The sequence below is a fragment of the Haemorhous mexicanus genome, chromosome 10 (genome assembly GCF_027477595.1).
Source record: "Haemorhous mexicanus isolate bHaeMex1 chromosome 10, bHaeMex1.pri, whole genome shotgun sequence".
Taxonomy (NCBI): Eukaryota; Metazoa; Chordata; class Aves; order Passeriformes; family Fringillidae; genus Haemorhous; species Haemorhous mexicanus.
The window spans coordinates 7,618,560-7,644,223 of NC_082350.1; the positions used below are offsets into that span (position 1 = coordinate 7,618,560).

A 25,664-nucleotide genomic window follows, 5' to 3' on the forward strand; every position below is an offset into this window, starting at 1 on the left:
TAGGCAACCTGGATTGGCTATTAGGCCTCTTCCTGGCTGGAGGGAGAGACTCTTGCGAGAGTCTCTTGCAACTACCTGCCCGCAGCAAAGCTCATCCTTCCACAGTGACTCCCAGCCCATCCCCATCCCATCCCCATACCATCATCTGTCTTGTCCAGGATGTTGAGGACATCAGCCAGTTCTAAGGAAAGCTCATCAGGCTGCTGGGCCACGTACGGGTGGACACACTGGATCTGTGGGCAGTCTGCCAAGAAACAGGGCAAGAGTGAAGGATGGACTGGGATGGAGCCCCTTGAAGAGCAGCACAGATTGGGTGGCTGTAGCCCCATGAGCTCTGCACATGGCCCTTCTGATCTGGTAAGGGCCTCTGGGGAAGCCAGGGAGTGCCCCGGCCAAAGATACTGGGGAAGCAACTCTTGGGAAGGGAGCTGGGTTCACATCACCACCACCCTGCTAGCCATGGGCAGCCTGGGTGGGACGGAAAGTGCTGATGTAGCCCAGCCCAGGTGGGAGGGGTTGAGGTCAGGGCCAGGGCCAGGCCCAGAGACAAGCAAGCATTGGTGGTGGAAAAGGAAGGGAACCCAGGGGGAGAGGGTTCAGCTTTGGCATAGGTCCCAGATATGTGGCTGCACTGAGATCAGGCAAAATAAGGTGTCCTGGGGTAGGGGTGAAGAGCTTTCAGCTCTCATGCTGTGTCTCTTACCAACAAGTCTGGATGTAAATGAAACAAATTTGGTTCTCCGGTTTGGGGCTAGTGAAATCATCCAGCGCTTCATTTCACTCCTGGATAGGGGAGACAAACCAAAGCTGTGAACATGCAAGAGTTTTAAGGGCCCTAGCTCTTCTGCCCATCCAGTTCTGGACTTCATATTCTTCCTCCCAGCCTTTTCCTACCTGCCCCTCCAGGGTCCTGGGTACAGTGGTGATGCTGAGCTCCACTGCTGCACACCCTGGCTGGGATGTCACACTTGACACAGTGCTCTGGGCTCTGCTGCACAGCCCTGGCTGTCCCCCCACAGGCAGCATGGTCCCTCTCTGGGGAGGGTCCCACTGCTAGCATTGTTGTCAGGCACCAGCAGCAAGGTGGGGAGCCTGGCACTCTCTAAGAAGTAGCAAGAAAAGGCAGCTCCTGGCTGGGCTAGTCAACACGAGCAGTTTTTCTGGGAGATAAGCAGTTACCATTTATTCCTGCAACTGCTGTGTAGGAACATTTAAAGGGCAGAGCTGATTAATTCCCTTGCAGAAGAGCACTGCAGCGCACCAAAGGTACACTTCCTTGGCAACAAGACCTTGTTGGAGCCTGAAGTGAACAGCATGCTGCAAAACCTGGACCTGCAGCTGGGAGGGTGAAGATCTCACAAATGCTGGAGAAGACCCAGGCTTGGCTCCCCTCAGGCTTCCCTCAGCCCCATGAGGAAATGGGGCAGTTCACCTTCACAGGCTCCAGCTCCTGCCTGGAGGACCAGCTGTGCTTCCATCTGCCAGAGAGCCAGAGTTTTCTAACTTCTCAGGTAATTTTAAAGCCTGAGCTTGACACACATGAAAAGCCATAGGAGTGTCTTCAGGAAGGAGAGGGGCCTAAAAGGGGGATGTAAAGGACAAGTGCTGGCAGGTTGATCTATAGGGTTGGGAATCCTTTAAACTTCAGGTATGAAGAACAATGCCAAGGACCAGTGGAAACACCTGCAGGTCACATCACATGAAGATATGTGGGACAAGAGCCTGGAGTACAGAAGAGCTATAACATGTAGAGGTCAAACCCAGAGTCTTGCCATGCTTGTGGCCCTGTTTGTATGCTGGCCCTGCACATGGATCCTTACAGGGCTCCATGGATCCACCTACAGTGCCCAGCTCCTCTCAGCCTGCAAGGAGTCCACCCACACTCCAGTTCTATGGGTGCAACCGGTTGTGTCCAAATAAAGTGTCAGCTCCTGGCAGAGCCCACCCAGGGCATGAGCTGCAAGTTGCTAGTGAGCAGCATTGTTGCAAAAGCTGTAGAAGAGATGCAGAAGTCTCTGTTTGGCTCCCACTTATGTCTTCTAACTGTTTAGTTTTCCAGTCTGTGCCCAGTACTACCTCCATCATTCCTGCATCTCTGAAACAGCAGCCTTCAGCAGTTGATATGTCACATTTCAGTGCTCAAGACCTGTTGGCAAGCCATGTTCTGGATCACATACCTGCTGTGGCCACCTAGAAGATGGGACAGGATGCAGAGCATGGACCTGAGACTGCCTCCCCAGAGCTGAGCAAATCCTGGCCTGGTTTATCATTTGCTGCACAGCCAAGCCTCACAGACGTCACACGTGCGCTTGCCCTGCATAGTGTGACTGACATCTCTATTTTCAGTGCAGCAGAGCTGCAGCCATATGTCTGGGGAGAAGGTGCAGCTGCTCACTGGACTGGGGGCTCATCATGCTGATGCTGCGGCAGTGGTGGTGGTGAGGGGGTGGTCAGGGTGCAACCCTGGGGCTGGTGTTCATTTAGAAATATGGATGATGAACACCAGCCTGCTGACACCAGACAACATCAGCCTGGGGATGTGCATTGTCTCTAGGAGCTGTTTAGCTGGTGGCTAGAAAATGTGGGCCTGGTAATGCTTGGGTCAGTGAGAAAGCCATGCCCTATGCTCCAAAACAATCAGGTCAGTGCTAGCACAGCTGAATCATTTGCCCAGCCTGAGCTTGTTGGAGCCTGAAGTGAAAAATCAGTGAGCCAGAAAATCTGTATCCAGGGAGACAAGGAGGCCCTGAGCTGCAGAAGGGCTGCACAAGATTGGCACTAGCTGTGGAGACACGGAGAAAGTAGCCTTTTCTCCTGCCTTCACCCACAAACAGGAGACACTTTGCTCCACAGGGCTGGTTAGGCATGGCCATGATTCTTGTGAGTCAGTGGAGCCACTGGAGTGTGTGAGTGTATATCCTGCTTGGTTTTACTTTATGAATATGCTGCAGTCTGTAAATCAGCTGGGGCCTGGTGCCTGGGCTGATTTCTGACCTCTCTGTCCCAGAACAGGGACTGCCTGTCTGTCCACCACCCCTGAGGCCTCAAATACAGGAAAGAAACCTGCCTAGGTGACCAGAGCCTTGGGCTTTGAGTAGCCTCAGGGGAGTTATGCTGGGCAGAGAGGTTGTTAGGGCCAGCTCAGCTGCAGCAGTGGGATCCCCCCTGCCCATCCCTGGAAAGCCTGGACAGCTAGTCCCCGTGAAGGCAGGATGTAGGGAGAGAACTGCCAAGTGCTAGCAGGGTGACTGGTACTCACTGGGACGATGCCTTCAGCATGTAGCTGGCCTCCCGGTCATCTGCATTCTCTAGCAGCCTCAAGATGAAGACATTGGCCAAACTCTGCCCCTGATCTTCCAGCTCCTCTACCCGAAGAAGCCCTCGGGGAGCAGAGTCAAACACTTGGTACTTGTCCCTGGGAGAGGTTAGAGAGATTAGGAAAAACTGTGGTTATTGCAGGAGATTTTGACTTCAGCCACCCAGAACTGTACTGAGGACACCAACCAGGAGCTGCTGCATGGAAGGAGGTGAAAAGATGTCCTGCTGTGGGATGGGATGAGCGTGTGGCTATAAAAACCCACTGCAAAGCAAGGAACTCTCTCTGTGCTCTGCCCTGGGCAGCCCTCATGGCCTGGAACAAGTTGCTTGCTCTGTCTGAGCTCCCCACATCCAAAACACAGATGGCGCTCCCTCAAAGGGGATTGTGAGCCTTAATTCATTCCTATTTATGAAGTGCCTCTGTGTTTTCTGCATACAAGTTGCCACAGAAGCAAAACATTTCCCAGCGTACAGACAGCGCGGCGACACGCTCATTAGGAACAGTGGATGGGCAAGATGCTCCCTACCAGTGGGTCTAATTCACGCCACAAAGGGCGTGCTGTTCTCTGCTGCTGTGTTTCACCAGTGTCTGCTTGCACAAGACACAGTCCTCAGCACGACATCCTCTTCAGGCAGGTTACACCACGTCAAATAGAAGCACTGGCCTCAGGCCAAAATTTATACCCCTCCCTGCTACTCTAACTTTCTAGTCGGCTTTCTTAGAGTTTTAACTGACTAAGTCTGAGCTGTTCTTCAGGAAGCAATGAGTCAAAAATCACTTCTTGACAGGAAGACAGGTCTCCAGGGTCAGCTCACCAGCCCATGTAACTCACTTCCACCCTGCAGAAACTGCTGGATGCATAGTCACTCTGTTGGCAGATCTGCCCTGGGATCTGTTTAACTCCTGTTGGCCATGAATTTTCAGCTGGAGAGAGCTGTGCCACCCATCAAGAGTCAGCTGTGCTCAAAGGTAAGGTGACTACTGGAGGGAGGTGTACATGTCAGGCCAAGGGATGTGCCTGTGCCTGAGGGACAGGATGGGGTCACAGCATCACACGTTGGATAAACCTGGGGCAATAGAACTAGTGAAGTATCCTGTGTACTACCCAAATTTTGCACTCACCCTGGAATCTGCCGGCAAATCACCAGCAGATCATTGAAAAGGAACAGATAGATTTCTCTGAAGAGTTTCTTGGTGCGAAGTGTTCGTGATGTCTTTGGACCATTCATTTGCTGCAGTTCCCCCTGCTTCAGCAGCCAGCGGGAGTGAGAGATGATGGGTACAGACTAGAAGGGAGGAAAAGATGGCAGAGGTTAGGAAAGCAGCAAAACCCCATGGATTCAAATAGTTATGGTTCTGAAAGCACCAAGAGATGCAAAAAGAAGGGTAGTGAACTCCCATCACCACAACTTGCACTGCAGAGGCTGGAGCAGAGCTGCAAGGAGAGAGCAGTGTGCTCTGCCATCCACACAGCCCAGCACAGCGTGATAGAAGTTGGATAGGGGTGTAGCAAGAGCCCGAGGATAGACAGATATTTAAGGATGGCAATGCTAGAGTGCCAAGTACTGGATTGAAACAACAGCCTATGCCCTGATCTCTCTCTGAGAGACCCTGTCAAGGGGGCTGAACTTTCCTAAACAGCAAGACTGACTTTTAAAACCACAGATTTGGCCTTTTGGCTACAAAAAAAAAACCAAGGTTAAACAGGTTTCCTCTGGGTCTGTCCCTGTCAGGAGGAAATACTGTCCACACACCTACCACAGCATTTCTGCTGGAGTTTTGACACGTATTGTGCTAAAACCAAGAAGCCCAGAACAAAGCACAGCACATCTTGCACTAGAAGAATACTACACTTCCAAATGACTGAAATATTGAAAAATACCTGTATAACTGTCCCTCTTTCTACCTTCTACCAGTGCTCATCACATGCATGGTAGTACAATCTTTCTTTTCAACTCCTTGCACTCTTCTCCCCAGAAGAGCCCTACCTGTGCCAGTTCCCAAGGCAAATCTGCTCCAGAGACAAACCATCTCCTGCCTGTCATTACGGCCTCAGCTTTACGACGGGTGAAGGCAACTGTGTAGCCTCCCTAATCTACTACTGTCCTGTGGACTGTGGTCTAGCCCTGACACACTGGTAAAGTGCTCTATAAAAATAAAATTGTTTTGGTTGTTCACGTACATAAAAAGATTGCTTGGAAGCTAAATATGATCCTTACAGTTTGTGAAGCAGACAGACCTGAGAAGCATCTCTATAGCATTCAAGAAAAGAACTTTATACTCAGCACTAGAATTTAATGGTATACATCTGAGATATATATATATATATATATATACACACACCATATATATATATATGGTATATATAAAAAACCTATATATGTATGGTGTGTATATATATATATATTTAACTATATATATATATATACACCATCTGGTATATATAACTGAGATCTGATCAGATACCCCTAAATATTGATGTAGTAATTCCCTCAGTGGAGCTGAAACAGATCAGCAGCAGGTATTCAGAGACTGTACACAATACATAAGCACAGGAAAGAATCAAAATGGTGGGGCAGTCTGTCTGGGTATTTTTCAGTTTTAAAGTATTTTGCTTTGTAGCTTTCATCTACCTTTAATATATTTTGTATGTAAAATAACAGCTGAAAGCTGACCTGCATTTTGAAGGGAGGTAAGAGGGAAGAGCCAGACCTGAGTGCTGAACAGGAGCACATTGCACAGGAGAGGTGATGCCAACGTGTCCCACCTGTGTATGTGCACATCACACTGGCCTTGGTGCTGCCCCACCCTCTGCAGCAAGTGTGCACTGAGCACACACAGAGGTGCTGTGCTTGCAGCAGCCCCTTTGGAGGGCACCCTTTGGAGGCTGTCTGCAAAGTGCAGCCAGTGAACCAAAACTGTCCAGCCTGTGCTTATACCTTGATCTTGAATTCTAGTTTCTTCTGGATGCTAATCATCTGCTCTGTTCTGCTCATCTTCCGGACACCTTCATTACATGCTTTCACCACCTGGGAAAAGAGAGCACAAAGGTTTGTCTCTGCTGGCCTAAAGCAAGTAAGTGATGATGGACAGCATGAAAAGGCCTGACCACAATCAGGTAAGTGCCCTGCTGTAACAGGAATTGACAAAGCCAAGTTCTTTTATCAGCACTGTGAGTGCATGAAAAAGAGAAGGGGGAAAAAACCCCCAAACCTGAACAACCAAAGAGCTCCCAAACACCCAGAAGGTGTTACAGGTGGAAACTGTCGGAGGACATATTAGGTGGCTACGTTCAGTTACTGAACCAGACAGTATAAAACAGTGCTTCTGGTTGCACAGCAAAATGAACAGCTTGTTTTCCAGAATCTGACACATCATATATCTCATTTTCCCTGTTCCCAACACTTGCAATGAGGTATATTTGCAGTATCATCTTCAAGGAGAGAATGAAGCCAAACATCTTTTTTTCAAAAATGCAGATGCTGTAGTTCTGCCAAGCAGCACTAGATGCCAGGGCTATGAAATGTCCTAGGGAAAGAGACATTCATCATACAGAGCCCAGCTGTGTTCTGAGTACAAACATTTAACTGAAAAACCACAACCAATGTGCAAGCACTACGCTGTTACAGGGACCTTAACCTAGATGCCACTGCCTGTTTCATAAGGAGCAACTCTCTTGAGAACTGGCTAGGTAGAAAAATTGCATTGGAGAACAAGCTCCACTTTGTGCTCTGTTTCTGCTACTCAAAATCTAACAGAATATCAGTAACTGAAACTGTGATCATCTCTTGCCTCTCAAATAGAGAGAAAATAAACTTACAGAAAAAGTAAGCATCAGATGGTCTCTGTTGTGATGGCTGTACCTAGCTGGATATTAGGTATCTCAGCTTAAACACTTACAGGTAAGGGTTTAACCATGCGAAAGAATTAGTAAACTGAACATGTGAGTCACTGATGACTGAATACAAACCCTTTTTCCATCAGCAGCTATAGTCATCTGCTACAGGAACAGTCTTCCTCAGGCTACTGACTAATGGAAAAATAATTGGCTACCAGATGCATCAAGAGGGATTCTGCAAATACGAACTCAGTGCAGAACATCCTTCATTGATAAAGTCCCTGCCTTTATCCCCAGTGATCTCCAAGCATACACTTCCTATACTGGTTCAGGGCAAATCCAAGAGCCTGTTCTGTTCTAGTGTTTCAGTCAGAGACTGCATGCCCATCCTCAGGGTGATGTTCTAGCACAGTTTTCAACTTCAAATACTTGTGTTGAACTGCAAGAGTCAGGAGATGTTCCAAGCTTCTGATGGAGAAGGGTTGAAACACTGTCCCAGCCCATGTAGCTGCCAGCTATGTCTAGGCCATTCAGATATGGCATTATCCTGTCAAACCGTATCAGGAACAGCCCAGATGGGAAACACCCCACTACCTCTGTGGGGTTTTGTACACATCAGTAACTAGCACAACTGAACACCACACCTACCTACCAGCTTCAGGGAAGAGGGCTAAAAGCTGGCTTGTGTACCTCATTAGGAAGCTGTTATTCTAGGTCAGAAGAAAAAGTGTGCTGTGTTGGAGGAGCCTGACACAGTTGTACTCTGCACACACCTCTCAGTCAGATCCATCACCTTCAGGTGTCTGCGAAAATCCTTTTGTGTTCTTGGAGACTCTAAAGGAAAACATTCTCTGCCCTTTCCTATGGCAGAAACATACATCTATTGTTAGTAAAGGGTTTGCTGTCACTGGCATCTAAGTGCAAGTAGACTAGCTCATCCTTCAGACTTTAGGGAAAAAAACCTCTTGAAACACAGTGACACAATTCAGAGAAACTGCTCCCAAATAGAATGTAGTCTGCAGGTGATTTTTTCAGGGGGGTGTGTGTGTGAAATGAGCAGGGTGGTTTAATCTTAATGGCTTTCCATTAACTTATTCAAACTTACTGTTTCCAGTTCTTTATGTGCATCCAGGGCAGTGGATTCCCTGTCAGATTTCTCTTCCACTTTCTTCAAAATATTCTGCAGGGGAGAAAAGGCTGTGTTAATGCTGATCCCAACGTGAGAGTACAGAAAGATCTTTGCTAGCCTACAAATTACTTCTGGCCATCAGCCTAATTACAGCAAAGGTGACACAGGTACAGTGACTCTCACCTCTTAGTTCGTCTTTCTCATTAAAACCTCTTCCCATCTGACCTTATATCTAAGAGAAATACAACAGGTAGATTCTTATTTTATAAAAATAAATTAATAAATAACTAGAGCTGGCACTAACAGACTGTTATTGGCAATCCCAGTGGGATAAGACCATTTGGGACTGAGCTGTTTCCTCATCCCTAGAAGCATATTCTCCAGCAGTATTTAGATAAGGTGGCAAAGCACTGGCTGACTGGTCCAAGCCATCATGGTGTAGCATCTCTATGTCATTCAGCTGCTCTGCATGTGTGTATGACCATCCTAACCGTCAGGCACTGCATTAATGGACTGCTGCTACCCCTTCTGGCAGCTCAACAAAGCTCCTCCTCAGCTCTTTGACTCAGTAAAAGCTATCAGGCGAATTCAGCGCTAATTCGGGGATGGACTCAGTGACTGAAATCCTTTTTCCATAGCTGTGGTGAATGTCTGACTCTGTGGAAAGGCTTCAGCCAGTTCTAGGGTCGACTGTGGCTGTATCTAAGCTCCATTTGCAGCTGCTGGAAAGGAAAATTCCAGGTGTGATCCAGAAATCCTTTATGAGAGAGAGAAGAGCAAAACTCTACCTGCACCAGCAGCTTGAGTCGAGTGATTCTTTGAAATGGCAGAATCAGGAAGGAAGAAAAGGACAGGCCTTTGCACTTGGGATCCAGCTCCAGCTGTGAGATCACTTCCCGAAAGGCTGGTTTGTCCTGGCTGAGAGGAGAGATAGAGAAGCTGAGAACTTTGAGTGCTACCCTGCCTGGGACTCTGGCATATGGCTGGTGACCCAAAAGCAGCTTGGTCCCAGAGACAGCATCTGCCTGGTCTCTCCCAATAGGAGAGAAGAGGGAAGGAGGGGACTGAATGCCTCTGGGTGTATTTTAGTTTAAATCCAAAACTATAAATAGTGTTGGGGGAGGGAAAAAATAGACTTCTAATGCACAAGCTACGGCAGTGCTCACATGTGTTCATATCTAGCTCAGCAGCATACACTGCGTGTGTAGGTGTATGTGAATGGGGTATGTGTCCAAGTAAATGAGTCAGAGGCATAATTATATATTTTTACACAGTTGGAACTCTGTGATAAGGTGAAATTCACAGTCATAAGAACAAGACAAGCCACAAAGTAGCTCAAGCTTGAATATTCCTTGCTGCTGAGCCAGGGATGGAAATCATTATCTGGCCTGAGAAGGGCAGGGGCCATGCCTGGGCCTTCCCTGATGATGTTTGCAGGAGATGAGGGCACAGCTAGGCCACAGACACAGCTGTGCAGAGCAGAGCAGTCCCAGCTGCCACAGGCAGACAAAGCTTCCTGGACTGAGCGAACCTGAGCAAGGCTTGTGCTGCTGGAGTCCTGGCTAGTCCTGCAAACAGCATGGATGCAAAGAGGTTGCTAACTGTGCAAAAACCTGCCTGTACTGTGTGTTCCTTACAACATTTGAAAGAAGCCATTGGCAGTGTTCCTCCTTGTTGCAGCAGGTACCTGTCTGACAGTGTGACTCATGGTAGAATGGAACTGCATGTGTCTGAGGAACAGTCAAATGGGGGAAACTGTGACACACCTCAGGCTTTGAGTTCAGCCAAGTGTTGCAAAATTCCTGCGCTAGCTGGGAGCCTGGGGAAGGGAATCAGTTCTTTTCAACGTGCTTTATGTATTCCTGCAGACAAAAATGCTGCCCTCTGAATTCACATTTAGGAATACCTCATCTCCAACAGGTCCCTTCCAAGCTCAAGTAACCCAGCCTATTGCTGCTTTATCTAAGTGTTTGGATAATGGCTGTAGGCAAATTCTTTCCGCAGCTGTATTGCTCACCCCTGCCTGTAGGAAACCCTGTGGTACCCTCTTTTTGGAGAGAACAGCAGGCCAAGCTCAATAAAGGCCCCTTAAAATATTTTTTTCCTCAAAAAGCTCAAAAGCTAGAGAGCAGAGAAATGAAAGAACTAAACATTGTTACACTTGCCTGAACCAGCTGATGCTATAGGAGAAAATACACTGCAGCATGTGCAATGGGCTGTCCTGAAAGAATCCAGGACATTGTAACTAGAGAAAAATTGATTATCCTCCTCTCAAAGACAAGCCTGTAGGGCACTCGTTGTTTTGAGCTTGTATCAGACAATTTCTACAGGACCAAAAGACTTGCTACACTTGAAAAATACTACAAAAATATGTTGGATTATATTCTCAGGCCTAGACCTGTGTGTGTAACAGTAGAATGTAAAGAAAATAGCTTTTAAATTTTTTTTTCTTCTTTTAAGAAAATCCTGTTGTTCTGAAAAAGAATAGTTATGAAATTGGGAAAAGTTGAATGCCTTGCTGAGAAGGTTGGGAAAAGCAGTGGCTGTTCTTCTCATCAGAGATCTGTATTATATTCTTGGCCTTCCATCTTGCCTCTACTTGCAGATTAAAAATATATGCATTACACAAGCATGTACATGGCCCTGCTTGCACCATAAATATTTCTTGCAATTGAGAAATGTTGGCTTTGAATTTACTTGCCATGTTACCTGCATCAACCAATCCTTACTATAAAGCCTTTAACTGTGTTTTCTGTTTACAAATGCAGTGAGAAATCATGAAGTGGGAAACCCCATTTCTGTGCTATCTAGCCTTTTCTCATAAATACCAAAATTACAGCTAAATATGTGGCCTGTACAATTTTTCAAAATAGTGCAGCAACAAGCACTAGAACTCACAGAAGCTGCTTGTAGGTTCTCTCCTGGTAGGTCTGGTTGGAGACATAGGTGATGTACACAGAGAAGTGATTAACTGTGTGCTGGTAGACAATATCACACACGTCCGAGATCACAATGTTCTCTTCCACTCGCTGCTCGAGGTCCAACAGGAAGCTAAATGAGAAAGTCAGCACCCATATTAATTGTGACCTATCTGTCCCAGGCAGTTCCCAGGAGAAGTCAGCTCCTCCATCTCTCTACAACTGCAGCTACCTAAAGCTGCTGCTTTCAGTGCCACTCAGCAACCAACTTACCGCTCGCTGACAGCCATGACGTCCAGCACGTTGGAGAAGAGGATGTGTGCCTCAGACTGGTGTAAGATCTTTTTCAGACGCTCATTCTCCATGAAGTGAGACACCAGCAGATTCAGACTCTTGTAATATGATGCTTCAGAAGTAACCAGCTCAAACATGGCCTGGGGGAAAATCCCAAAGAAGGAAGTCAGCAGAGAGGAACACCGGGCATTAATGAGAACATCTCATTAATGTTCTTCTTCTATTTCTACAGAGAGGAACACCAGGCAATAATGAGAACACCTGCGCTGCACAGCCAGGGACCTTGCACCCACCCTGCAGGCCGAGGCTGCAGGGAGAGGTAAGCCCACTGTTCATATGCCACATGTTTTGTGAGGAGACAGTGAGTTAGTTGGGGAAGTCTTCCTCCCACAACCACCAGCCCTGACCCAGAGGAAATACAGCAGTTACTGTCCAAGTGAGACTCCCTGGTCAGCCCTGGCCATACGCTTTTCTGCCCCATTTCACAACAGAACAGGACAATATACAGTAGTGCCTAACTACTACCAGAAATCATAAATAATCTCCAAATTTCAGCCTTCGCTTATCCTGTTAGAAGAGAAAACCCTGGAGCAAATCCTGGTTTCCTCACGCCAAGGATGTGGTCTGTGGAATCGGAAAGGCAAATTGATGGTTTCATTCAGAGATAAAAAATCAGTTTAATGAGATGTAGATGTAAAGTCTTCTACCTACTGCAAGTGCTGCAGGGACATTCCACTATTACCACTCAGAGATCCCTGACAATGGGGGAGTATATCTTGTCTCTGTTCAGAGGCAGATACAAAAGGTGTTTATTTACACAACTACTGAATCCATTAATTGAAATCAGACTAACTGAAGGTTCTCACAGAGGTTCAACACAATGTTGTTAGATCCTTCAGGCATCTCTTGATGGAGTACCTTGGGTTCCTTGTCCTGGGGCCCAAGGCCCATGCTGCCACTACTAAGAGAGGCAGTTGGTAGCTCAGTTAAAGTTTTGCTTCCTTGAACCTAAAGCTGCTTCAATGCTCCCCTTGTTCCCACAGCTCCTCTGTTGCACCCTGCTGAGGGGGGAGCTGGCCAGGCAGTGTGGGTGTCAGTCCCTGAGCTCTGCTGGTTCTCAGTGGCTGCTGGGGCACAGCTAAAGTTGAGGAGGTCATATGGAGCCACAAGTACATGCAGTGGTTTTTGTGATGTGTACATAGAGAAATATACTCTAAATTAGCTGGGGGGGGGGTCTGTCTTGTGGCTTGGTTGTTGTCTGTTTTTTCTCTCTAAAGAAATTATTTGGAGTTTTCCACTGATCAGTTTTTGGCCTTTTCCTGGAAATATAACTGTGCATCACATAAGAACTTGAGGTAGAGACCTGGGTTGTGTCCCTGACACTGTGCTGCAGTCCAAGACCTGGGTGAATGGGTTCAGCAAGGAGTGACTGTTACTCAATCCAGAGATGCTAAAATAGCAGTTAGTTGAAGTGACATTTGCTCTTTGCAGGGTTGGCAGCCCAGGAAATGTTCCCAGTGGGCACCTAAGTCCAACAAGTGGTTTCCTGCACCAGAGGAGGAGATTGTGCCTGCACAGCCCCTGCACAGCCCCCAGAAGGGAGACAGAGCAAAGGGTGTCCATACAGATGAACTTAGGCAGTGACCATGGAAGAGACAGTGTTTAAGAAATAAGAGGACATTGGATTTTTTTTCAAGGCCAGATTCCTGTTGAGAAAAGTGGAGGAGTATCAGCTCAGCTTCTCCAAGAAGCTTTACCCAGACACTGGATGAACCTGTGAGAGAACCTCTCTCTTTCTGCACGACTGGCTTAGTCCTAAATGTAACTTTTACAGCTTTAATTGTACTTTTTTATTTGATAAATGAGAGAGGTGGAAATAGGGAAAGATATACAGATGTGTTAGGATAGCCAGTCCCTTCCAGGTATCCTGGAGATTGACACCTCCAATCATTTTGCACTGCAGCTTTCCAGACACTCCAAGTCAGTATTTTTTTCTGCCAAGTCTGACTGTAGAATTTGTGTTTGCTGTTTGCTATAGTGGAGGGTGCCAGACCTGCAAGGGCAGGTCCAGAATGCAGGCTATACTAAAGAAATAATGAAATCCACAGTGATAATATCTGTCTTGTTTGTTCCAATGAGGACAATAAAAAAAATCACTTTCTATGACACTTTTCAAGCATCCACTGCTCTTCCAATCAAGTTTCTTGATTTGATGCTTGAAAACCCTTTTTTTTTTTAATCTTGCATTGATAAGCTGCTCAACAACTTTCCATCATTGCCACTAATGAACACCAGATTTCTCTTCCTGTTTTAGTCTCTTTCACTTTGAAGATTATTTCAGATAACCAACTTTTTCTCTGACTGTTTAAGCCCTGCTCTGTCACAGCTATGGTGGTGTTCCCTTCCTCAGCTATGAAGCAGGATGTTCAACTTTCTTTCCATTTGTGTACCAGTATTTCTCCCTATGATCAAAATAATACTCTTGCTCCACCTTTCCTGGCTGAAGACATGCAAGCTTTTCTACAGCTGTGTTTACTACAGCTTTGAAGATAAAATGGGTCAGAAAATACAGTTTTGTCCTTAAGATATTTACTCCAGAATTTCTGCTGTCCTGTACTTCAGGAAAACTTCTCCAATTCTCCTTTATGAAGCTGAACATTCTACATTTACTAAATTAAGCCCTCATGTACAGTTCACTCTCACAGTTCACATCCAACATGAATAGAGTTCCAGAACTGCAGGAGCAAGTAGTGCTTCCTTACAGCAAGGCTGAATTCAACATCATCTCCTCAATACCTTCAGTGACTTCTCTAACCCTCCTTGTTTTCTGACCTTGATTCTCCTCACAAAGCAATTTCTCCACTCTATCTCTTCAATGTTCAGCAAATTTCACAGCTTTCTGGCTTGGAGCAATTTTATAATCTCTTAGTGTTCTAATCCCAGGACAAGCAGGAAGAAAATTTCAGGTCTGATAAACTAACAGTGGAAAAGGCACAGCACTTCTTTATGACAGCACTGTCCCATTCTCCAACTGCTTTATTTCTCTGGTTATTTTAACCAGAGAAAAAAGAAAATTGAGCACACTTAATATTGGGGTTTAGCAGCACCAAGATTTTTTTCCCAAAAATGTGTACAGGTAACAAATGTAAATTAACAGAAATGACAAGTTTTGAAATCTATAATGTACACTTTTATGCAAAATATTTCTCCATTAAAAATTTGTCATTTTGAAGCAAAAATAAAAAAAAAAAGCCTGTAATTTTTCAGATGCCGGATTGTGTTTGTAATGCTGGCACTTGGGAGTACCGTGTTTTGCCAGGTAAACAGAACAAATCCAAGTAACCAGTGCAGAAGAACACGGAGAAACAACAAATCATTTCATTCACCTTCAGCCCCTAACCCTGACACACTAACAGCCTGTGCTTGCTAGCCCAAATTACTGTGTATAAACATCAGTCTGCTCCACTAAGGGTATGAATAGCACAGCCCTTGGGGTGCACAAGATGAACCTTTCCAGTGTGACAGTCAAGTTCCAGCCCTAGCCAGGACTGGCACTGTGTGCACAAGGTGCTCATCAGTGTGGATTATGGAAACCTAACTGAACTTAGGAGGGACTGCTTACACCCCGAGATGTTCTTCAGCACTTTGGGTACAATCCCATGAGCCAGGGCTAAGCAGATACACTGCCACACCCATCCCGCCATCTCATCAGAAGCAATCCTGGCGCAGGAGTACAGCTGGACTCGTGGGACAGAGCCGTGTACCACAATGCAAACAACACATTAACAGGGTTTGCCCTCTCCACTGCTGGCTATAAATGCAGTGCTATGCAGTGACAACACTCACACTGCCCATGATACCCAAAATAACAACCAGTTGTAAATTGTGGTGCAACTGATGTTGTCATCGCTTGTGACAGCTATCCCCATCTACTCCTTTCAGTATAGTCCTGTAAGTCACAGCACATGGCTTTAAAATAGTGATGTCACTGCATTGCATAGCTAAATGCAAATATACCTGTCTTTTTTTTTTTACTGTTTGCAATAGACTCCAAGTAACAGCAATTAAATATAAGGACATTTATCAATCTCTATCTCTTCTATTTCTACTACGTCAACATATTCAAAACCTTAAAGTTAATGGTTGAATTCTTCTAAGCTTTCTGGTGGAAAGTTATGTGTCCTGATAATTACTTTGGAAAAGGATTAATGTGCACTGGAACCAAAGGTTCTTTTGTAAAAACCTCCTAAATATCCCTCTTCCTTTGTAAATTGCTCCTAACACTGAATCAGAAAAGGGTAAAGAAGTTCTTTTTGCTACAGAAACATCCAGCAGCAATAGCATACAGAACAATGTCTGCAGTTTCACAATAAACAGTGAGTGGTGTGCTAACCAGTGCAACTCAGAAAGTACTCAGTCAGGGCAAGGCTTGTCTCTGACTGCTGCGAAGCTTTTAGTTTTTAAATCTTGATCATTTGGCCTAATTCAATCTCCATTTTTTAAGCAGCAACACAGTTAACAAATATTTTTAATATTCCTTCATTACCTCCTGCAACTTGATCTCATCTGGTTGGAGGATGCTGAGGACACCACTGTTCTGGACTTCAGGAAGATCCTGCCATAAGTTGAACCTGGAGTTGGAATTTCTCAGCAAATTAATTTGTGGTGGAGCTTTGTTTTCACTTGTACTTGTGGGTTCTGCTTCAGATGGGGCTTCCTCACTGGGTGAAGTCTCCTCAGGGTCTGTCTGTGAATCTTGCAATCGCCTGGTTTCAATCTCCTCGCGCGTAGATTTATCTCGGTATTCCTGGTACAAGAGCCCTAGGAAGGAACATAGCAGGTCTGAGAGGTTAAAACTTAACGAGATAGTAGAAAAGTATTGTGGGAAAGGACAATTGCTTTGCTTTAGCTCACCTCAGCAGAGGTGAGAGATGTCCCTTCCATGCAGAGTGAAAAGCCTGTTATGGTATTCCTACTTCAGCCAGAAGTGGAAACTATAAATGGAAGGCCATTTCTAAATCTAAAGTGTTGTTAAAAATCTGCTCTCACAAAGCATTTAGTAACACAGTCAGATGAATCCATGATCACTCAGAAGACATAAAAGAACTGATTTGTCAGGCTTTTAAATGTCTTTTAAATCTTGATTTTCTCTATTATTATGTTACAAGTTATATAGGCTGATGTCTATATTTAAGTGTGTGTCTGGAAAAGTAACACTGCACACATTGAAATGACTTTAAAAGGAGCAATTTGATGGCCACAAAAATCCTTAATGAGGAAACACTGTGCTGCTGTTACTGGCATTGGACAGGTGAAGCTTTGGGACAACTAGCTACAGTTACTAGGTTTGTTTTGGTATGGACTTCATGGTTAGCCTTGGACATGTTGCTTAATATCCTGCAGTTTTCCTTCTTAGTTTCTATGATGCTTGAAGATAGAAAATTAATATCCCAAAGGTACCTATTTGCTACAGCACTAAGGAACAGGCTCTGAGTTCACTCTATGGGGCAGCACATCAATGACACCAGGTGTCTTCTAAGTTTCAATTACTAACTTCAGGAGAAGATGAAATTGCACTGGATTTGCCTCCACTCCAATATCAACTGACAGCATGAAAAAGGTAGTAATCCTGAAGTTCACTGCCAACCTTTAGAACATCCTTTGTCTCTCTGAGGGCTTTCAAACTGTCCCATTTTTCTTTCTGAACCATCTGTAGGACCCAGAATTTTAATTGCTTGAATATAAAATGTAATTTAGAAGACATGTAAAGGCAGGAGAGCCTGAGCACACTGAGTCACTTTCCTCCCTTAATGAAATAGAAGAAGCACAATTTACATTATCTCCTTTGGTTTATACTTGAAATGCAGTGTAACATGAATGAATAAAGAGAAAAGCCTTTCATGTTAAAAAAAACATGCTAAATAATTTATTTTGTCTGAATCATTATGGGTTAAAATTTATCTGGTCACGTGTATTCATGATATTTGATCTGACACTCTGTGTGTAATAAGGTGAGAGACAATGGGATTAAAAGTTTGTCTAAGGTGGGCAGATATGTAGATGTTGCTGCCTATTAAACCTCTGGACCAGTTTCAATGAGGCTCTGTACCAGTCAGTGCTAAAACTATATAGGAAATATGCAGGGGAGGGGCACAGGAATAAGCACAGCATTACTGCAGTCCGCGAGTGTGTCCTGCTATCTGTTCTTCCTGGAAAGATGTTCAACACCAGATTAAAATAGCAGTAAGGGTAGCTGTGCCTAGGAAACCATAGAGTCTTCTGTTAGCTTCCTACACAGTACTGAGCAGAGGAGACTTCCCCTGAAGTTTTGCATGCTGCTGCCACTTATGTAATTTCTCTCTGCGTCAACTAGGTTTATATGGCTTTCCTAAGCATTTCAGGCTGTTTTTCACCACCAGGGAGGATGCTGAGGATGTAGCAGGGTGGAAATGCTCCTGCAGGTACTTAGCAGAGTGCCTGCTAAATTGGAGCTGCTTTTGGTGGCACTCATCCATATGACCAGCCTGTGCTCGAGGGCTCTGGGTTCTTTTTGCCCCATAGAGAGCAAGACAAGCTGGGAAGCAACATCCTGCAGCAGCGTGGGCAGTGCTTGACTCAAGGGAAAACACACTGGGAAACTGAAGCGTAATCTATTTTACTCAAATTGGAGATAATTATACTTGCAGTGTTTGACTGCAGGTATACAGCCATGTTGTGCTGCTGGCTCTGCCTTGCAAGTCAGAGGATGCTTTGTGTAAGGGGGATTTAGGGACCCTCTTGCAAATCTGAAGAGCAGCCCTTTTTAAAAGATCCCCAAGACTATTTGCCTCTCACTTTTAAGGAAATAAGACTAAGACCCAGAAAATGAAAGTTTGTTTTGTTTCCAGGTTCTCTGACTGACCAAGTAAGAGCTATGGAGCTGTCAGTGGCAGGCAAAGCAAATACAGGCATGGAAAGATCTGACTGATGGGAAGCATCCACCATCAGAATTCAATTGGAAATGACAGCAAGAGAGACTGGTTGAAGCTCTAAGAGAGCAATATGGGGAGAAAGCAGAAAGGTGGTACAGAAGAAAGACAAAAGACAGGTAGAGGGTGTGCTAGCAAGGATATAAGATATCCCTGCTGTCTTGGTCCTAAGGGTCTACCCATATGTTGGTAAAGAGGTTACAATGAAAAATTACGTAGATAAGAGAGAGGGAGAGAGGCTATGCGAAGGCCTTGTCCAGATGGAACAGGAGATGATCACAACACAGGAGGGGTAACAGATGCAAGGCCAAGGAACAAGGTTTTGACATGTTGAAAGAAGGCAGCAATACATGTAGGAACTTACTGAATGTGTATAAAAAAAGCTGAGATCAATAGCTGAATGTGACTCAGATGATATAATTATTTAGTAAATGTTTACATTTAGTAAGAGCAAGTACAAAATGTCAGAGACCAGCATAAGCTCCCTTCACTGCTTAATGTCCCAGCCGTCCCTACTGTGACCTGGCCAACGGTTAACCCTGTGGTCAGAGCATAAGTTTGGTGTTATCTGTTGACTTAAGTGTTTAAGACTGATCTTCATAAGGCATGCTTACATAATTTTTATAGTACGTAACAGACATTTCCCTTTTTGTTTATTTAATTTAATTTTGCTTTCACAGTCTCCCTTCCCAGCTCTCTTAAAACCTGGGAGGGGAATTGAAAAACTAGTTACTAATTGTGGAAATCCTTGCCTTAGAGAGTTAGCAGCGCTCTTAAAGTAAACGTTATTGCATTGAAAGCTATGTAAAATCCCAGGAGGCCCAGAGAGGTTTTCTCTGAAATTCTCTGCTCTAGTTTCAGGCAAAGAGTCCACTAATGTCTCAAAAGCAGGAGGGAGGGAAGGAGTGAGCTCCAGCCATCTGATGTAACATCTCTGGTGGGGATAAACATAACACCTTAGATTGTCAAAACCCAGGCTCCTCCATAAAGGTGCAACAGATTTGCAGTTACACTGATGTGTGCAGAGTTTTGCACAGGTTGCCTCTGACACACAGCACACAGAAATATATTTGAAAATAGCAACTGGGTTGCTCTGAACTCCTGCTGGTTTTAGTATTTTTATCTCACCTCTGAGGTGCACAGTCCCTGTAAACTGACAGTGTTTTGACACAGCTTCCTTGGTAGGTTAGTATCTACACAGCCAAAACCAGGTAACAGATCTGGCAACACTCACGCAAATTGTTCACCACTTTCCTCCAGGAGGCCCCAAACTCAGCTGGTTTGTCTGACAGATGCTAGCAAGCTGCTGGGTTCACACCAGCCTCCTTTTCCAGCATTGTGCCAGAGGCATCAGGTGTACCAAGAATCAGCCTGGCATGCCACAGCCTGACACCAAACAGCAGAGATAGCCTAAGAAGCCTTCTCATTTCTGCCAGGGAGGTTTGCATTGCTGCTTGTGAGAGTTATATATTCGATTTTCCCATGCTAAGTGCTGCATTCCTGCCCTCTAGATTCAAGTATGTTGATTCTATTTCCTGAAACTGAGCAGGAGTGTTTAAAAACAAAGCTTCTATATTCCCAACATAAAACCTGCCTCAGAATGGGATTTAGTTTTGCTGTTGATGAAATTCCTCTGAGGAATGTCACAATTCTGATATGGGAAAGCAAGAAACAAGCTGTGGAGGTTCTCTCTCCATCCCACAACAGATAAAGATAAAAAAGAAAAGAAGATACCATAAGAGCAAATGCTTAACAGTCCTCTCCTCCAGAGTCACCCAGATAACCTCAACTTTGCCTTTTTAGAGACCACAAAGGATAAAATAACTTATTCTTGTGTTGAAAGTGCTATGCCAGTGGCCGTTACACTGAATAGATGCAGAACCTGGTGCATACAACTAATGTCCAACGGGATGGGTGAAAAAAATACTTTAGTCTTATGCCTTCTGGCGTATGCAAAACTGTATTTTAGTAGAAAGTTTGGGGAAGCCTTAATGATTGTTTTGTAATGACAAGACTAATCATTATTTATGAACAAGACTAGCGATAGCATTAATCCACTGCCGGGCAACGTGCAAACCTGATGCCCCCAAAGACCTCAAAAAGCCACGGTAATGATGGTGAGGGTGTTCCCAGCAAGGATAGGGAGTTGGGGACCTGCAGCACAAGCCCTTACCCCGCCCTTAACTCCCCCCCTCTGTGCACTGCTTGTCTTTAGCTCTGGGTTTGGGGGTTCAGGGGGCCGGCAGGTGCAGTCCGACCGGGCTGAGGGGCACCTCTAGGGGCTGCTGTGCCGCCGTCGGTGCGGGGAGCGGGAGAAGCGGCGAAGTTGCGAGGCCGCAGCGGCGGCCGGACATCCCGCGGTGGGCACGTCTCCTTACCGATGTGCTCGATAAGGTTCCTCCAAGAGTCGGCCGTCATGGGGTGTGCGGGAGCGGCCGTGCCGGCGGCAGGGGTCTCCTCAGCGGCGGGGGGAGCCCTGCGGAGAGGCGGAGGTGCCCTCAGAGCAGTGGCGGGACAGCAGCGGCACAGCGGCCCCTACGCGCGCCCGCGCCTCCCGCCCTCAGCACCCGCCACCCTCAGCACCCCCCTCACCTGCTGAGCTGTCCCGGCGAGCCGTCCTGGTCGAAGGCGCAGGCGGCGCTGAGGGCCGCGGCCAGTAGCTCCATGGCCGGTGGCGGCAGGCGGCTGCCCAGCAGCTCCGGCGGCAGCGGCGGCAGCGGTGCGGGGCTGGGGGAGCCCGGGCGGTTGCCACGGTAACGGGGGTAGGAAGGCAGCAGCCTGCACGGGAGGGAGAGGGGACTTGCAACCGCCCCCGGGGCGCCCCCGCAGCCAGCCCCCACCCCGGCCCTCTGAGCCCCCAGGCTTCCTCAGAGCCTCTCTGGTCTCCTGAGTCTCTCCTCAGACACCCACTTCTCCCAAAGCGTCCCCATGGCTCTCCCCTAAAATCTCTAGACAGCTTCCTCAAATCCTCTCAGAGCCTCCCCTCAGACCTTCCATCAGGCATCCCCAGGGGCTCTCCATCCAAATCCTCTCACAGCCCCCTCAGAGCCTCCCCTCAGATTCTCTTCAAAGCCTTCCCACAGATTCTCCCCACAGAGATCCCCTCAGACCTTCCCGCGGGCTTCCACCAGCCCCTCAGAGACCCCTAGCCCCTTGCAGCCTCTCTCCTCGTTCCCAGATTTCCTCCGAGGCTCCACGGAGTTCTGCCAAATGCCAGCGGAGCTCCCTTCCCCAAATCCCTCCCGAGACCCCTCGAAGCCCGGCAGTTCTCAGCTCCGGTTCCTCGCAGACCTCAGAGCTCCCGTCTGACCCCTGAGTTCCCGCAGAGCTTCTCAGAGCCCCCCCCCGCAAACCCTCTCAACGCCACCAAAATATTTTCCGAGCCCCCGCAGACCCCTCAGGTGTCGTTCCCCTCCTCCTCAAGCTCCCCTCTCAGAGTCCCCCACCCCAGTCCCGGTACTCCTGCCCGCAGAGACCTCCTCACCCCCCGGTTCTCCTCCAGTGCAGGTCCCTCCTCCGCCGGGAGGCTGGCTCCCTCCTCCCCAAGGGCCCCGCCAAAAGGCAGCAATCCCTGCCCCAGAGGGCCCCCACCTTCACAGGCTGCCCTACCTCCATCCCCCCTCAGCTCCTGCAGAGGGGCTTCTTCCCTCGATGCAGGGAAGCCCTTTCCTCGGTTCGCTCCCTCCCTCCCCAGCAAGACACCCTCCCCCAGCGAGCACCCCCACACCCCGTCCCACTTCATGCCACAGCCCCTCTCTTCCATGCACGGCCACCCCACACCGGGAGGTGGTCCTGCCCCGGCACTGACCTCCCGTCCCTCAGCCCCGGGGCGCAGCGCTGCCCCCCATCCCCTTCACCTCTCTGCTTATGTGTGGATGGCGCCGGCTTTGAGGGAGGAAAGGGGGTGACAGAGGGGGGTTCTCCTGAACTGCTTCCAGATCTGGTGCATATGGTGCATTTCTTCTCCAGGAGTGAAACCCTGAGATGGAGGAATGTAACTGGGAAACTCAGCCTAATCCCTCCTGCCGGGAAGCGCACTCTTGATTACCCCACAGGATTGGCTGCTATTCGCCTCTCCTTCTCCGGCAGGGCTTCGCACCCGCTCGGTCATTTCCCTCATCTCCCATTCCTTAGCGTCGCTACTTCCATAAGGATATATTCCCTCGTTTAGGAAGTAAGTATCTCAGTACTCAGTAATCTATATCTCTCTTCGTTCAGGTAATTGTTTTTCTGCCTCAGGGATAAATTCTCTTGAGCTCTAGAGTACGGTTACATCCTTGCGTCAGTTCAAGTGCTTGTGGACAGGTTGAGTGTAGCTCTTCACCACACTGAAGGGTTAGTAACCCTCAGCAAAAAAAAAAAGCCATCCGCACCATGTTGCAACTGAGGAGTTAACAGAGGAAAAATGCTCTGCTATTCCTTGTGCTTGCTCTCTCCCTGTTGCATAAATTACCATTATTTTTTTCTGTATGTGATAAAGTAATTTATGCAACAACATAAAATCCATGTGTTGGTCTGTATGTGTAAAACAGCTTCCTTTTTATCATTTTTATATTGGTTTTGCTAAATGATATGTCAGGATATCTTTTAATCAGCACATGACAATACATCCAGAGAAACTCCTTCAGCTTATGTGAACTAGATCTAGATCTGGCACACAGGAGAGCTCAGTTGTTAAGTCATTAAGAAGCAGAATGGGAAAGGAAAACAGCTGGAAATGTCATTGAGGGCTCAGAGAGGGCTGCGAGTGTGGTCTTTGTGCAGTCCCAGACCAGGAGGTCAGAAGAACCAGGCAATTGAAAGGAGATACCAAAGTGAGGGTGAGAGCTGGAGCCTGTGTTGAACTTACAGAGGAGGATGAGAGCCTGAGAGCTGTGGCTGACATTGTCACTGGATAGATGGTCAGTATGCATTATCAGCCATTAAACACTGGGCATTAGGGGGGCTGGGGCAGCCAGGTGTGTGTGGCGGTGGTCAAAACTTTGTGGAAAGGATAAAGCAGCAGCAACTATCTGAAGCTCATTTTTTGGTGGCTTGCTGCCAGGGCAAGAATATTGTCAAGGGTTTTAGAGAGTGGGTAGGCTTTTAAAAAACTTCTTTCTTAGAAAAAGGGAGCCTCTTCATTACTCTGAAATCTGGAAAATCAGATATGCTGTTTACTGTTTTCTCAAGGGAAAGAGCAAGAGCAGTGAGGAGTTCTCTCTAATATGCAAAGTGAAATCAGTGTATAAGCTCTTAACTGACACTACTAGAATGAACGTATATCTAAATATAACTTTTGGATGTATTAACTAAAAAAAAAAAAACCAACAAATCTTTCAGAAGTATGATTTAAGAGTTTAACAGATTCCTAACCCCTCACATTGCTCCACTGTCAAGGGTTAAATCTGTTTGAAATTGAAATTTCTTCTTAGAAAAATGTCTGGGTCATGTTATGAAAAACATTCAGAAATAGAAAGCATCTTCTTATGATCCTGTAACTGGTAATTTGATCCTGCCTGTCTTCCCTTTTCTTTCACTTTTTCCAACATAATTTTACTTTTGGTCTGAGATGAAAACTTGAAAATATCACAGAAAGCAATAATGATAATAAACCCAGTGGAAGCTTTGAAGAGGTGAAACACCAGCTAGAAGTGAAATATCCCCGGTAGCCATGGCAGGCCCAGCTTGTGTTTCTGTGTCTCAGAGAGCTGTTACACTGCATGGCAATGACCAGCGCTACTTTTCCTTCCTTTAAAACTGTTTTTTTTTTTAAATTGTAATTTGATCTTCCAAATATGTTGTTCTTCCTTCCTTCCCAGTTTTATTCTTGTAACAGAGAATATCCATAAACAAAACAAGAAATACTGAGAAATACTTTTTCTCCCAACTGAGGTGACAGAGTGTTCCCAGTACTCATGGGACTGGAACAAAAAAATTATATTTAGCAAGAAGAAGATATTTTTGTCCTACAAAATTTTCTGGGATTTTCTAAGTCTTGCTCTTCTGTTTGGGGACAAAACAGAAAAGTTTTGACACAAAAAGGCAGGCAAACAAGTGATTCTGTCAGAGTGGTCTGGTGACTGGGATCTTCATGCTGGGAGTGGGGGATCCAGGTCAGCATCAGAGATGTATTATTGCATCCCACATGTTACTGCCTGTTCCAGGGCAGGTCAGTCTCTTCCTGGAGCTTCTCTGCTTTCTCTCGTCACTTAGAAAGGTTCTTGAACATGCTAAATGCCCTATTCACAAGATACTACTTTAAGTCAGTCATAACGGGACTATTTCTATGAAGTAGAATATCTATAAGATGCCTCCCTATTTCCACACTTGTTAGGATTTTGTATGTAATTTAATCTGATATAGCTGCTTAATTCTACTTTCTTTTTTTTTTTTTCACTCAACTCCCTGAGGCAAATATCTACCTCTGCTTTTATGCCAGCACGCACTCAAGCTTATCCCATTCACAGTAAGCAAGTCTGGGCAGCTAAACTCTTGGAAAATGATTCTCTTTTTTTGGTAGAACTAGATCTATGTGTGTATTGTCTCACTACAGAGTGAACTCAAAGTGAGTGCCAACAGAGCAGAAGTGGCAGACGTGCAGATAGATGTCAAGACCATGGCAATGCCACCTTGGATAATTTTTCACTGCTGTGAAATGGCAGGCTCAGGCCTGGAGAGGTTTCTACTCCACCTTATCTTAAACATGAGGTAGGAGTTTAGAGGAGGTGTACTTTTTTCTCTCACTGTAACAACAAGCAATTTGATCCAGAGCCGAAAGAGTTTTTCCGTTGTTACCAAAATCAGTACGAACTCATGATGACAAACCAGTTTTCTGACCACAATCCCTTTAATTAATCCTAAAATTCCTTGTCTAATTGTAGGGGGAAAGAAAGAATCTGACTACTAGAAGAATATACATTAAAGCCCCATAATAATTCTCCTGCAACACTGTAGAATGGGTGCTGTGTGACCTCTGCTCTTGTTGGTGACAGAAGCCATGCAATGCCCCAACAGACAAAATCCCAGTTTTTTTCTTTGTAACTCTTAGGGTCTGCAAGCATAAAGACACTGGAAATGATCTCTGGTGGCCATGCTCTATTGACATGGAGCATGATCATGGTTCAGCTCCCTGTGGACAAAAGGAAGGGGGTTTGAGCTTGCATGTATTCTGCAAAGAAGGGTTTGTGTTGTTGCAGACTGTTTCCAGCTTCACTGT

At 46.2% G+C, this 25,664-nt stretch overlaps 2 protein-coding genes across 5 annotated transcripts in view; one reads left to right on the forward strand and one right to left on the reverse strand.

Annotated features, from left to right (window-relative positions):
* Positions 1–25,664, reverse strand: part of NGEF (neuronal guanine nucleotide exchange factor) — a 48,313-nt gene that overhangs the window by 3,087 nt on the left and 19,562 nt on the right. For 2 of the 4 annotated variants that reach the window (XM_059855201.1, XM_059855200.1), the window contains 12 exons: positions 21,059–21,244; positions 20,845–20,942; positions 16,045–16,319; positions 11,478–11,638; positions 11,185–11,337; positions 9,075–9,204; positions 8,263–8,337; positions 6,259–6,348; positions 4,442–4,605; positions 3,260–3,415; positions 704–783; positions 140–244 (listed from right to left, as the gene is read on the reverse strand). In XM_059855201.1, the coding sequence (XP_059711184.1) occupies positions 140–244; positions 704–783; positions 3,260–3,415; positions 4,442–4,605; positions 6,259–6,348; positions 8,263–8,337; positions 9,075–9,204; positions 11,185–11,337; positions 11,478–11,638; positions 16,045–16,319; positions 20,845–20,942; positions 21,059–21,244 (1,673 nt within the window). Of the gene's footprint in view, positions 1–139; positions 245–703; positions 784–3,259; positions 3,416–4,441; positions 4,606–6,258; positions 6,349–8,262; positions 8,338–9,074; positions 9,205–11,184; positions 11,338–11,477; positions 11,639–16,044; positions 16,320–20,844; positions 20,943–21,058; positions 21,245–22,274; positions 22,444–25,664 lie in introns of those variants that run through there. The other 2 variants (XM_059855203.1, XM_059855202.1) reach the window with 2 other exon arrangements.
* The window catches only part of NEU2 (neuraminidase 2), a 36,466-nt gene continuing 33,263 nt past the window's right edge, over positions 22,462–25,664 (forward strand). Inside the window, exon 1 of the mRNA XM_059855206.1 lies at positions 22,462–22,640. The gene's annotated coding sequence lies outside the window, so the exon portion shown is untranslated. The remainder of the gene's footprint in view (positions 22,641–25,664) is intronic.